At 42.9% G+C, this 13,807-nt stretch overlaps 1 protein-coding gene across 1 annotated transcript in view; it reads right to left on the bottom strand.

Moving 5' to 3' along the window:
• DNAH6 (dynein axonemal heavy chain 6) overlaps nucleotides 1–13,807 on the bottom strand; it is a 254,044-nt gene that overhangs the window by 76,884 nt on the left and 163,353 nt on the right. The window contains exons 52-56 of the mRNA XM_090038956.1: nucleotides 12,495–12,756; nucleotides 10,539–10,662; nucleotides 9,218–9,414; nucleotides 7,674–7,877; nucleotides 5,998–6,123 (exon numbers count right to left, since the gene is read on the bottom strand). Of these exons, the coding sequence (XP_089895082.1) occupies nucleotides 5,998–6,123; nucleotides 7,674–7,877; nucleotides 9,218–9,414; nucleotides 10,539–10,662; nucleotides 12,495–12,756 (913 nt within the window). The remainder of the gene's footprint in view (nucleotides 1–5,997; nucleotides 6,124–7,673; nucleotides 7,878–9,217; nucleotides 9,415–10,538; nucleotides 10,663–12,494; nucleotides 12,757–13,807) is intronic.

The following is a 13,807-nucleotide window of genomic DNA, read 5'->3' on the forward strand; positions in this document are numbered from 1 at the left end:
GCACGTTTTCCCCACTCCTACTGTTCTTTATCATCTGTCTTATGGATCAGGGTGCCCTGATGGTCCTATATCCTTTTAATGGGAATAGTTGAGAGAGGATGGGCATAGCCTGGATCCCAGAAACAGCAAAAATAAACCAAATTTTGATATGAATTCAACAGAACTCTTCAGCATGTGCTTAAATCCATTTCTACATAGCAAGTGGTTAAGGATACACATAAATTCTTTGCTGAGTTGTGTACTACATATATATTTAGCCAGTGAACAGATGACATATCTCTCTAGATTAAGAGGGCATGTATATACTCATTTGGAGACCTGGGTGTTCTGTTGGATCTGTGGTTAATTCTGGATGATTAGACAGGATTGGCCAAGAGTAATTCTTTCCATGTTCACATGGCAAGGAGTCTTATTTTTTGTTAGGCATGGACCCCCAAGTGAATTATTTACCATATTTACTTGATTCTAAGGTTTCTTCCACCCCACTTAACATAGGGGGAGAAGCCCCTTGTCTTAGAATAGAGTACTGGGGGGGGGGGGCGGAGGGGCAGCGGGCTGCTGTGGCTTGGGCTGCAGCCCCTTACGCAGGGTTGGGTCCATAGCTGCAATTGCTGCCTGCCTCCCCCGACCCCAACCTTTGCACACTTCCATCTTCCTTCTGCAGTCTCTTTCCCTCATCTCCCCCACTGCTAGTAGCCTCTGCTCCCTACCTGCCCCGCCCCCAGCCCTTCACTCGCTCTGCACCAGCAGGCAGTGTCCAGGATGCAGCCAGGAGAACTGAGTATAACCGCAACCCAGCCCTGTAGCACTGGCATGCAGCCCACATGGCTGCTACAGGGCTGAGCTGGGGCCATGCTCAGTGCCCCAGACTAGAACACGAATGGAGCTTACTGGCATGGAACAAGGGTTGAGGGAGGAAAGGGGGAGAGTGGAGAACAGAGGCTGGGGAGGAAAGGAGGAAGGAAGAGCAGAGGGGGAGGGGGAAGGGGACAGTGTTGCCAAGTCTGCTTATAATAAGTGGAATTGGGCTTGTTTTTTTTTAAAAGTCACTTAAACTGTTTTGAGAGGCTGGCTTGATAAGCACCCCCACGCCGCTCTCTTTGAAATCGGTTGGGCTTGTTTTTAAAGGCAATGCAGCTTTTTCTTCTTGTGAGGCTTGGTAACACTGGAAGAGGGAAGAAAAGACTGGGGGAAGGGGAAAGGAACAGAGGAGGATTGGAAACAGGGGCCAGAGGCTGCAGCAGTGCTGGGGCAGGTGAGGGGTAGAGGTGGCACAGGGGCAGGCGTAAGCAGGGGGAAAGTTGCTTGTCTCCCTGCAGCAGTGGAAAAATTGAATTAAAGACAGCCCTCTAATAATTATAATTTATACATGGGAAATTATAACACACATATACATTTGTATGTATAGAATCTAATTATTGGGGCTTCATCTTAAGTTCAGGGACATCTTACATTGGGTAAATGTGGTATATCCTTGTCGCCCTTAGATTTAATCACTAGAATGTGCTCTATTTGGAGCAATGCTGGAAGAACACCGGGAAGTGCTGAAAACAGTTTGAGGTTGTTTGGTTGTTGCTTTGGGCAGATATTTGGCTGGGGTGATATGACCCCAGCACCCGTTCCTGCCTGGGCCCAGCAGGGGGTTGGACCTGATGATCTGTTTAGGCCCCTTCCAACCCTAAGTGCTATGATACTATGAATCATTATACCTGTGGTCCAACAATTGCACTTATGCCAATTTCTTCTAAAATCTGGTAAATACCTTTATAGTTTGGGTACAGTACAACTTATAAACCATCTATTCCTTTCCTGCAATTACTGATTCAGCTTGCTACTCAAATATGAAACTTTGTCTGACTCAATATGAGTGAACATGTACCGAGGTCTTAAAGACAGGATTGGGTCACAGGCTGAAAACAGAATTTCTATACACCTGTAAGAATAAAGAAATACCTATCTGTCAGTCAAACCAAAATATTTCAACTGAGGTTTAATTAGTTATATGCACTGCTGCCACTTTAAAAGAAATTGCTGTGTTACAACCATGCTGGGGAGGAATTTTTACTGACAAAGCTAAAGAACTCAGTCACCACTATCATGACACAAGGAAAATAATGACAGACTCTTTTCCATAACTGGTTTTAGTGGGCAGGAAATAACATCATATTTCGTTTTCAGTCAACTCTAGCACCAACTCCAGGAAATCTGAAGTTTAGAAATTAATTCAGCATTGAATTATTCAAGCATAATACAGTCTTATGTCAAGGGAAAGGACATTTTACTCAACAGGTATGAATTTAAGCTCTCAGAGTGCTGGAAAACTAATCAGTTTGAGAAGGGTTAAATGGAAAGTGCATTATACAACTATTTTGTTCTTCTGATTAACACCTCCACCATACCTTACGTGGTTCTATCTCATCTGCAGTGGAAGGCAAGAAACTGAACCCACTGCATAATCACCTCTCCATTTGGACATATTCCCAATAAGGTACTCCCAAATCTGTATAAATAATTTCTCAAACATAGGGGTTAATCTCAGTGAAATGCTAACCTCTACTTCACATACATCTGATTGAATTCTGCAACATGCAACCAGAACAAACATGATGCTTGATTATGGATCAGTTTTCTTGTGTGGGATAGACTAGTGGAGATGTTAACCAGAGGAAGGAAGTGTAAAAAGTAACAATTTTCTCATCCTGCATCACAATGCCTCCACTAGTATTTTTAATCAAGAAAGCAGCAAGCCATCAATAATACATGTTCTGGTGTTAGGAAATCTAGGTTTCCTTTTTTTCTGTGATGGGACAAATGCTTGTATACCTTCATAACAAATACGTCATATGTGGATGGGTCTTATGTAAAAAACTGAAGATACATCTTGCAGTGCATCATAAATGATGAAATGGATGATTACATTGATGCTTTGCAAATATTTTCTGAGGCTACTAGGGACCTTTTCCCAAGACATGAATAACAATAAGACTAATTATTATTATTATTAACAAAAAAAATTGATGTTAAGGTACCAGGATGTGATCATTTAGTTTGACCTCCTATATAACATGGGCCATAGAATTTCACCCAGTTATTCCTGCACCCGCTCAGTAGTACTAGTTGAGCTAGAGTAGATGGTACAATAGAAAGCAGTATCTGGCATAACAGAAGTCAGACATACCTCCCTGGTAAGTATTTTATCCATCTAACTATTGAGATGATGTCTTAGGTGTACTGTAAATGAATGAAGAGGAAAAATGCAGGTGGTTTTCTTACTTGCTTAGAGTACTTCACATATATGAACTTCCCTGTACTGTTTCAAATAATGAAAAACATTTCCATTTTGCACTTTGGTCATGAACTGACAGTTTGTGGATGGTGCTGATGGGAATCTTTGAATTGGATGACAAGAGTGTAGCAAGCCTGGGGTGCCTCAGATGGTCTGAAGTCTCCTAGGGTACCACCTCAGCCTGCTTGCCTCTCTGCCCACCTGGTGCACTCTTTCAGATCCCCTGCCATGCCTTGATGTTATGACTTATAAATGTAGGAAACTGTCCTTGATCAACCAACTTGCTTGCTGGGAACCCCTCTGCTCAGGAGATCTCTCTTCCTCTTTCTCTCCCTCTCTTCCCTTGGTGTGTTGCTGATCTCTAATGAGGCTGTGGATCCAGCCTCACCCTTCTTGCAGTCCACTGGGCCCTTGGCCCCTTTAGACCATCTGCCGAGCCTGTGGTTTCCTCTGCACTGAGGCCTGGCTATGAACCCACAGGGTCAGGCTACTTTTCCTCACAGTCTGAAGCCCTCAACAGCCCAAATTGACAAAGCTACAGCACCTTCCCTAGGCACTCACTGTGGCTGCCTCCTCCCTAAGCCAGCCTGAATCTTGTGGCCTTTACAATAGCAACATAAACAAAGTGTGCGTTATGAAGCACTTATCTTCAGTATCAAACTCGGTTTCTCCCACTCCAGGCTCTGTGGAGATCTTTCTCTAAACTTTTCTAAGGATGGCGATTACACAACTTCTCTAGGTAGTCTGCTCCAATGCTTGACCACCCTCGTAGTCAGAAAGCTCCTTCTCATCTCCGACCCAAATTTCTCTTCCTGCAGCTTGAAGCCATTGCTCCTACTCCTGTCCCCTATAGTCATACAGAAAAGCTCATCTTCACCCTCTCTGTAATAGCAATCCACACGGCACAGCAGTTGAGTACATTAAATAAAAAAACCCCAAACCTTTAACATAATTTTCCTTTTGGGGGCAAAAGGGAGAAAGAAAGAATAACCAGTGAATAATGATAGCTAAATTACTTATTGTACTACTGGAATAGAATAGAATAGAATAGAATAGAATAGAATACCAGGGTTTTTTGGTTTTATCCCTGAATGAAAAAAGAACATTTCTTTCAAATGGTCGAATATGCCTTAAGATTAGATGGTTATCTTAATAATAGGAGTGTCTGAACTACTTGAAAATAGTAATGCCCTTTTCAAAATGCAAGGGAATCTGGGTCCATCTGTGACAAGACTGTGGCCAGGAGAATGTTTCACACATAGTATGAATAGAAAGACAAGTTGATATCATTTGCCATGAGAACCAAAGCTAACTGGATTGTTCAGGGTGATCTTTAATAACTATGATCTATAATAACAATTTTGTTCTTTTTTTATTAACTTCTTGATTGTCCTTCCTATTGGTTCCATAGGAGAAAAGGCATACTACCATGTTTTTGAAGACAGGACATCTTTTACTACAGAATTGGTGAAAAGTACAGATTCATATTTCTGTTTTTAATTGTCACAGGCAGAAGTTTTCTTGGGATTCCTATTTGACGAGTGAATAATCTGAAGACAAACTTCTCTGTTCTTATAGTTTCATAGTTTCTAGGGTTGGAAGGGACCTGAGTAGATCATCTAGTCTGACCCCCTGCCATGGCAGGAACGAGTACTGGGGTCAAACAACCCCAGCAGGGTGTTCATCTTGACTTAGTATTGTTGGCTGAGTCATTCTGCCTTTGGGTTGTGTTTCCATTTCTGTACATTTTGCTCTGCCTAAGCCATTATTTGCATGGCTAATTAATTTGAGATGATCTCCTTATTCATCCTTGCCATTCTAGACACTCTGCTGATAATCTCATGCTGCTTAGCTGAATCAGGCCATTTTAAGTCCACTAAAACTTTATACAGATGAAAAATGCCAGTGTTCAAGAGACATAACCAGCCAGTTCTGCAACCTGCCAGTCCCCCCTCTCCACTTTCCTGTCTCTCTGCAGCTTTCTGTCCAGCTCCAGGAAGTACAGCAGCAGAAAAAGGAACCTGGGCTTCAGAAAAGCAGACTTAGACTCACTCAGGGAGCTGATGGGCAGGATCACTTGGGAGGTGAGCCTGAGGGGGAAAGAGGTCCAGGAGAGCTGGTTGTGCTTTAAAGAAACCTTACTAAGGATGCAGGAATGAACCACTCCAAAGCAGAGAAAGAACAGCAAGTATGGCAGAAGACCAGCTTGACTTAGCAGAGAACTCTTTTATGAGTTAAAACACACAAAGGAAGCTTGGACAAATAATTATGGAGAGTAATGAGACCATTGCTTAGGCATTCAGGGACGAAATCAGGAAGGCCAAAATGCAGTTGGAGTTGCAGCTAGCAAGAGATGTGAAGGGTAACAAGAAGAGTTTCTACAAGTATGTCAGCATCAAGAGGAAGATCAGGGAAAGTGTGGGTCCCTCATTGAATGGGGGATGCAACCTAGGGACAGGTGATGTGAAAAAGGCTGAACTACTCAATGTCTTTTTCACCTCAGTCTTCACAGGCAAAGTCAGCTCCCAGGCTACTGCACCTAACAGCACAGTTTGGGAAGGAGGCCCAGAGATACTAAATTTAACGCACATTAGGAAAAGCACATTAATGTATGCGTAGACGTGCATATTGTTGCTTTCTGACTGACACCAACATAGCAAAAACATGGAAATAGGATAGTAATACAAATTTATGAACAAAAAGACACGAACCTCTTCTAGAAGAACGGGCAAACCCAAACGAATAGCATTCTCAAGTGTACGCAGGAAACCAGCATCAGTAAGTTTGATTATCTTTAAGCCACTTTTTGCTTCTTTGTTTCTTATCCATCGATTTGCCTACATAGGAATCAACAGAATAATCAGTAGAGATGGCTAAGTGTCACAGATAACCAGCAGGTTAAGTTGGTCTCAGTATTCAAAAGCCCAGTTATTAAAGCCACTGTTTTGGTGAGAAGAAGTGAATTAGTTGCACTATGCCTGTATACTTGTAAGGCACCACCAGAAAAAAAAGGTTTTGCTTATCTTTGTAAAATCTACAGCTTTTATATTGCACAATGGGATAGTTAATTGCATTGACACTTTCCTCCAATACACAGGAACAGACTGAGCAAATTAAGACACAAATCTATTCTGAAGCCTACTGGCGAGGAGGAACCATGCTAAGAAGAAAAGCGTATGTTAGCAGGCACCAATTGTCTCTTGGTTCTCAATATACAATAGGAATGTGTACACTGCCTGGGGCAGCCTAGTCTTCCTAGTACTCAGGGCTAGTGTGGAGAGGAGAAGCTGGACTCCTGCATCCTTCCCTTAGGTGATTTGGGTATCTAGGCACAGCAGGAAAATCCTCAAACTCATTTCCTCATTCATAAAGGTCCTGGCTAGCCTCCTTTTCCTTTGACATTAACTTCAAACCACACAGAGACACCTGGGAGCCGAGGGTGGAGGAGGAGGGTGTGGCAGGGTTGAAGGAAGACGGGATGTACATCTGTGGGGTATAATCTGACTTCAAAATAATTAATTGCATACAGATTCTGCAATATTTAAAATTTGAATGGTAAAAGACTTTTTATTCTAAATTTGTTCATTGTGCTAACCTGATGCTTCCAATAGCCACAATTTAACAAAATGGATTGAAGGATGCAGGGAATTATCCTGACAAACTTGTGTATTGCTTTATGGATTTGTAACACTGTGTCATGGAGGGGGAATCAAAAATCCATACAAACATGTTGAAAATACCTAGCACCATGTTGTCACTAAGTGATTGGGGGGTTTGGGTTTTGCTTGCTTGCTTGTTTGCTTGCTTATTTGAGTTCGCTTACTTTCTTTTCCTTTTCTTCTTTTTTATGCTCAATAATAAAAATGGACTTTACAATCTTTCTTTCGCGCTCTTCCCATCTTCAACATGCATCCCTGAATCTTTACTAAAAACTGGATCAAATCTTACAGGTGGATGTATCGTTTTTTTTCTGTTGTCAAGACATCTTACATTTTCCATAGTACAGATGACCTCTAATATAATACATTAGGTGTCAACATAACAATTTTACTTGTAGCTAGAAATCACCTTATAAAGATATACAACACTTTGTTGATCATTTTAAACATGTCAATTCTTATTGAAGTCAGAGCATTAAATTACATGATTTACAATAACCGATATCTAATCTCATATTTAAAATGTATAGCCAGGCCCTCATCTGATAGCTTGCTTTACTGACTTCAGTGGATGTCTAGATTATTTTGTGACAGCTGAAGCTCTGATCTCAAATTGCAAAGGAAAAGGCAATTAAATAATCACTGCCAGAGAAGCCTGATACAAAAACTATGGATAAGCTGAATTGTTGGAATGGTGACTGAATTGGTATCGTCTGCAAAGCACTCACTTGGTCTTGGGGGTCAATCATCAGTGGCCACCGTCGTCCCCTAGTCACAAGAATCCCATTCTCAGTGGACACATAGTCACGTGGTAACCCATCAGTGTTCCACTGGCGAATCTCATAGGGATCTCCCAGTATATTTATGAGGCTGAAGTCAGGACTGATGGGAAGCTCTAAATTCTGACATGTCTTGATCCAACATTCAATCAGCTGAAAGAGAGATTGCAAAACATGGCCTATGGAAGGCTGGGTTACTTTAAGGGATTTGTAACAATAAACTACTCGATATTGGCCAGTAGCGATTGAGGCCATACCTACACTAACTGCACCATGTTAGCCAATGCCACCATGGAAGTCATTCGTGGATTCTCATGAACATATGCATGTATTAGACCAGATGTATTACAATTTTTGGCATTAGGGAGTGAGTAGGTGGGATGCGTTTTTATGGTGGTAGTCCTTTGCAAGGTCCAATGTGTTCATAGAGTGTTCTTACCACTAAATGGCCGCTTGATGGCCTAGGAGGGGAAAAGTCCATTTCAGAACAGACAGGTGTGACCAACTATGGCTTTTATTGCAATACTTGTTTTAAGTGTTTCGTGTTGTTATAATATTATGTGCCTTATTCTCCTCTGGATAACTATACCAGGAAAAACAATGGGTAGAGAGATGATGAAGCCGGAGTTGCTGATTTACATAACTGAAGATATATCCATCTACATTTTTTAATAGTTTTGCTGATACTTCAAAAAGGTGGGGATTGCAGGTAACACCCAGGACGGCCCAGAGAAGAGAAGGAAATAAGCATGACAATGATCAGGGCAAGGTATATAAATAAGAACGGTATTATCTCCTAGCAAAAGAGTCTGAAGACAGAGCAGTACAGCAGCTTTGGGTACTTAAGAGCTGGACTGGAAAGGAAACAGCTGAGTAGCAGATCATGGGCTGGACTGGGGACAGAGAGACCACTTAACCTTTTGGAGGGGGGAGGGAGCCCCCGACTCAGTGGCCATTGCCCAGTAAACACCTTCATTGAAGAAGACCTGTCTCTTTTGCTGCTCTGGGTTTAACTCGTCCACACCAACAAGAGATCAAATCCTTCTCTCAGAAGATGAACTGGAAGCTAGCTTCTTCAGTTAGGGCCACAGACTGAAAAACCAGGTTCTCAGTGAGAAGGATCCAGGGCTCTTCCCCTTCTCTAGAAGCCATGTCTGGGCTGGCTTTGGGGGATACTCTCTAAAGTGATAGTGCCCCCAAACAACTACACCCTGTGGGGGAGCTTGTGAAAACAGGTGTCCTAGGTTGCATTAACAATACATAATACAGTAATTCTCCTACTTTGCACTGTTTCTGAAGTCCCAGCAGAGAAGCTTATAAGTGAATACACGTATGTGTGAAAACTGAATTCTGGACAGCAAGGCCATAGATCATAAACAGAGATGTAGAAGGGACATGTCAGTTGCTTTCACCCATATTGTTCCTGCTTTGTGGACAAAGTGATTAAGTTTACAGTAATGTCAAAAGAAAAGAGCAAAAGTATTTTTACTCACCAGTTGCCTGTACTGTGCTGTAAAAGCACCGTAATAGGCAACACAAGCAGCTGCTATGAATACATTCCCTATGATGTTTGAAATCTCATCTTCAAAGTTCTTGATGCTCTCCTCCCAACGAACTTGTTCGTCTCCCAGTGCAGCTGTAAGCTTTCCCGCTCGAGTGAGGCGAGCTTGGGTAAGTGCCATGGTCCTTGCTGCATGGTTATACAATTACTGAATTGTGAATATCGTCTTTAAAAGGTCAGACTTTTTTTTTGTGCATAAACTGCTACACTTGCTTTCTAGTTTAGTCTCTGTACTCATAATCTTTCTTTCAGTCTTAACAGTAAGTTACTGAGAAGCCTCCACATTATAACTTTTCTTGGCTTATTTCACTTGTATACCTTTGGATAACCTACGATTCTAGAAGCAAACTCTCTGGCTTCTTCAAATTCCTAATTGCTGTGTTTGCATCATCACCTGCTAAGGAAGTCAGGTTATTCCAGTAGAACCTGCCTTGAAGGAATATCCATGAACACATGTCCACCCCCAGTTATACCCCACAACCCCACACACAATATAGAAAAGTAAGACTTTATTTTTGAGTTATTATGCAATCCCCTCTATATACAATACACTGACACAAATCATGACAAATATTCTTTGTAATAAAATTAAAATATATTACAGTAGGTGTTATAGTATATGGTAACCAGGGGTTGGGATAGCTTTCAAGGGGTAGGGCTACCCATGAGGCCCATGACAGCTTACCAAAACTTGTTAAGTGGCCTTCCAGACATCATAATTGCCTGCCCCTGAATTAGGGTGTCCATATTTTTAAGGAAATGCAGGACACTGCTCCTACCTGCCACCAAGTCAGTGGCATTACTGCAAGCAGAAGCAGGTAGGCAGGAGCATGGGGTACAGTCTGGTGGGGAGGCAGAGTGGCACAGTGTGTCAGGCAGGTGGGTGGGCAGGCACCGCTGCTGCTGTGTGAGAGAAAAGTGAGTGCCTAGCCTGCCCCACATCTCCAGCTGCCTCTGAGAAAGAGGTGGGCTGGGCACATGTGGGTGGGGTGGCACCTGCTCCAGTCCACCTGCCTTGCTCCTGCGCAGCAGCAGCAGTGCCTGCCTGGTGCACCATGCTGCTTCACCTCCTTGCTGGACTGTGACCTGCGCCCCTGCAATTCCAGGACTTTTGTTTCAATTTTCACAAACCAGCCTACAAAATCCAGGACTGTCATGGCCAAACCAGGATTCATGGCCACCCTTTGTATAATGGAAGAATAAATATGAAACACGAATCTAGTTACTTAATATTTTCAAGAGAAATCACCTACCAAGGCTCTCTTTTTCTTCAACACTCTTTTCATATTGGTCTTGCAGAGCCTGTATCTGCTCTTCCACCTGTCTTAATTTTCTCTGTTTCTCTCGAAGGGTAGCCATTGTAGCATCAAGCTCAGCCTGGGGGCATGAGGCAAACATATAAGCTAAGTTGTTCAAACAAGGGCCCTGGTTTTTTTAAAAGCCAAAATTAATGGAGCATTAAGAACCACACTTTTGAAAAACAGACTGCTTATTTTGCTGCCACATATAAATGAGAAGTCTACTCGATTGTCCTTGACATAGAATATTGTCATATCTGTAAAACTGAATTTTCATGAATGTGTTCATATTTCTGGAAAAAAGGGCAAGAAACTCTCAAGCCCACTAGTCTGTCTTGTCCCTAGTTTGAATTTTGACATAGCAGGAATACGGTAGTGGTGAAAGTCTCATCTGGACCATATATCTAGGAAAAGTCACCCAGGATAAGTTGGGCCTAATCAGTCCTGGAGAATCTTCCTGCCTGTACCATTTACAAGTGCTTGATTGCTCCATATGGGAATTCTATGCTATTTAATGGTGAGCCTACATGGCTAACATTTAATACAGCATTCATGAGCAGGAGGAAGAGGACATGTATTCTTGGAACAAACAGTAGTTTTTCAAGCTGAGGTTTGATTCACCTTACAAGGCTATTTTCTGTTTGACTGGGCCAGTAGTGCTAAAAGAAACATCCTGGATTATAAAGATTTTATGGCTTGTGACAGACGTTAAAATAATGGCATGATTGGGATCTGAAGGATTTTTGTCCCATGCCAGAAACTAAGTGTCATACTATGCATGTCTGGTGTGACACCAGCTGCAATGGTTGGGATGAGACATAAAATTTCTCAGATTCCAATTGTGCAACAGCCTGATCCTGTGGATCGCAAAGGGGGCAACTCTATCCTGGACCCTGGAACTGCCCTGTGTCTGATCTTGACATTCAACTGAGCATCAAGTTCAGGCATAGGCAGCCCAGGGTCCTGGCTGGGACCCAGACCTGTCCCTAGTATGATGCCTTGTTCCAGATATGGGGCTACCCCAGCCAAAGATAACAAATAGCTAATCTCCGGACAGCCTCAGCCTCAGCCTCATTCCAGCCCTGGGGTGACAATGCTGACTGTCAGCTGATTTTCAGCATTAGTGAGGCAGTCCTGTACCTGGAACACAAAACATGCTACACATTCAATTACCAGCTACGAGAGCAAAAATGTTCTACTGTTTTGTGGAATATCTTTGTGGCTGGGTATTTGGAAAAGTATTGATATTGCCCGTTAGTAGCACTCACTTAGTCTTGGGGTCATTCATCAGTAGCCACCATTTCCCCTGAGTCACGAGAATCCCATTTTCAGTGGACACATAGCCTTGTGGTAACCCATCAGTGTTCCACTGGTGAATTTCATAGGAAGGGACCTACTTAAATCACGGCAAAACAAAAGATTTTTGCAATCTGCATGCAGCATGCAGAGCTAATTTTGCAGGCATTTCACAGCAGTCCTGCCCCTAGGTGCTGATTGGCAGAGAGGCCCAGCCCCTCAGAACTGATTGGCAGGGAGGCCCGGGGAGGGAGGAGGAATGAGGGACCAGCTGCCATCTTGATTGCCAGCTGCCCTTTGTGCAGTCCCATTCATTACTCCCAGTACGTTATGGTACCATTTTATGGAACCATAAACTGGCTGAACATGTGGCATGGTGCAATTTATGATGCAATTAATACAATAATTGCACCATACATGTAACATCTGCCAAGGTCCTATTAGACTGCCAGCTCTTTGAGCAGGGTTGAACTTTCTGATCTCAGTTTGTACAGCACCATGTAAAACAATCCTGGTCTATGACCAGTGATCTTAGGCATGATCATAATGCAAATAATAATAATGTCCATACAATCACTGGAGATGACAAAGTGCCTTGAAAGGTGTAGCATTTACCTTTGCAGCATTAAACTTTTGTCTTTTTGGCTCAACTTCTTTCACAACTCGTGAATATAAATCCATAGCCCTCACCCACATACACATTGACCGACATGCCTTTGACACCTTCTCTACTTTTTCAGGCACAAAATCTGGGTTATTTATATATTTTTGAAGCTTTAACAATATTTGTGGCTTTATATTTTCTTTATCATATTCAAGAAGTTTTTTAAGGAAGTTGGAGTCTCCAAGGAGCTGTTTAGCTGTTGCCCAGTCAGGCCTGAAAGATTAAAAAAAACAAGAGTGATAGAATCTTAGAAAGCTTTGCCTTGCAAGCAAAATGTTACATAATCTGAAATCACACATTTTAGGCAAAGTCATTTTGCTCTGCAAAAGGTTCTGAAGTGCTTCACCACAACCACTGTTTGATAAAAACAACATGACATGAGTTAAATTCCTGTATCATATGCAATTAATGTTGTAGCATAGACTTCCGCTTCATGACACTTGGAAGCAAAGTGATAGTCCTTTCTAAAGGGAGGCTAAGAATTGCTATGTGCAACAAGACTGTAAATCTGCTGTACTAAATAGGGTAAGAGTTGGGACCTTAATGCTTTGTGAAAGTGTGACTTTAACTATAGCACCACTCTGGATTTAAACTGATCTATAATGATATTACAAAGGCATACTGTCAAAGTTCTTTCTTTCCTAGCAAAATGAACCCTATAGCTTGCTGGTACTGAGGTTCCAGCCAAGTAACAGCCTTGAATATGTCATTTGTAGAGGTGCACCAATACATCAGTCTGATATCAGATCATCACCAATATAAAGAAAATTGACTGTACTGGAAATCAGCTTTTTGTGCCTGATGTACCCGATAATTTGGCCAATAAATGCCCTGTGCATGCATGCAGCCACAGCGCAGCATGTAGGTGGTAAGCACAGCCAAGCAGATTGGAAAGCTGCATTCAGCTGGTAAATCTGTTGTGGGAGGGAAAGGGGGAGGGAAGGGGCATAGGAGAGGGGCAGATCGAGGCCCCCATGGTGAGGGAGGGAGTGGGGCTGGGGCAGGCACTGCCCAGCTGGGGTGGGGTGCAAGATGGAGCCACAGCTCATCCATGGACCAGGGGTGGGGGCACTCCCACCATTGCACACACCCAAGGAGGGCATGGGGGTGTGTGCCCCCAGATCTACACGGGGCAGGGTGAGCTGCCACTGCAGGCTGGGGGCAGGGCTGCACCAGGCTCTTCCATCAGGGTCTGCACTCAGGGAGAAGTGGGCAGCAGCACTGGGAGGGAGGGTTTGGGGGGGCTACGGTGAATTTTGGGGTG

The sequence above is a fragment of the Crocodylus siamensis genome, chromosome 3 (genome assembly GCF_052110815.1).
Source record: "Crocodylus siamensis isolate JL-2025a chromosome 3, ASM5211081v1, whole genome shotgun sequence".
In the NCBI taxonomy this organism is placed as follows: Eukaryota; Metazoa; Chordata; order Crocodylia; family Crocodylidae; genus Crocodylus; species Crocodylus siamensis.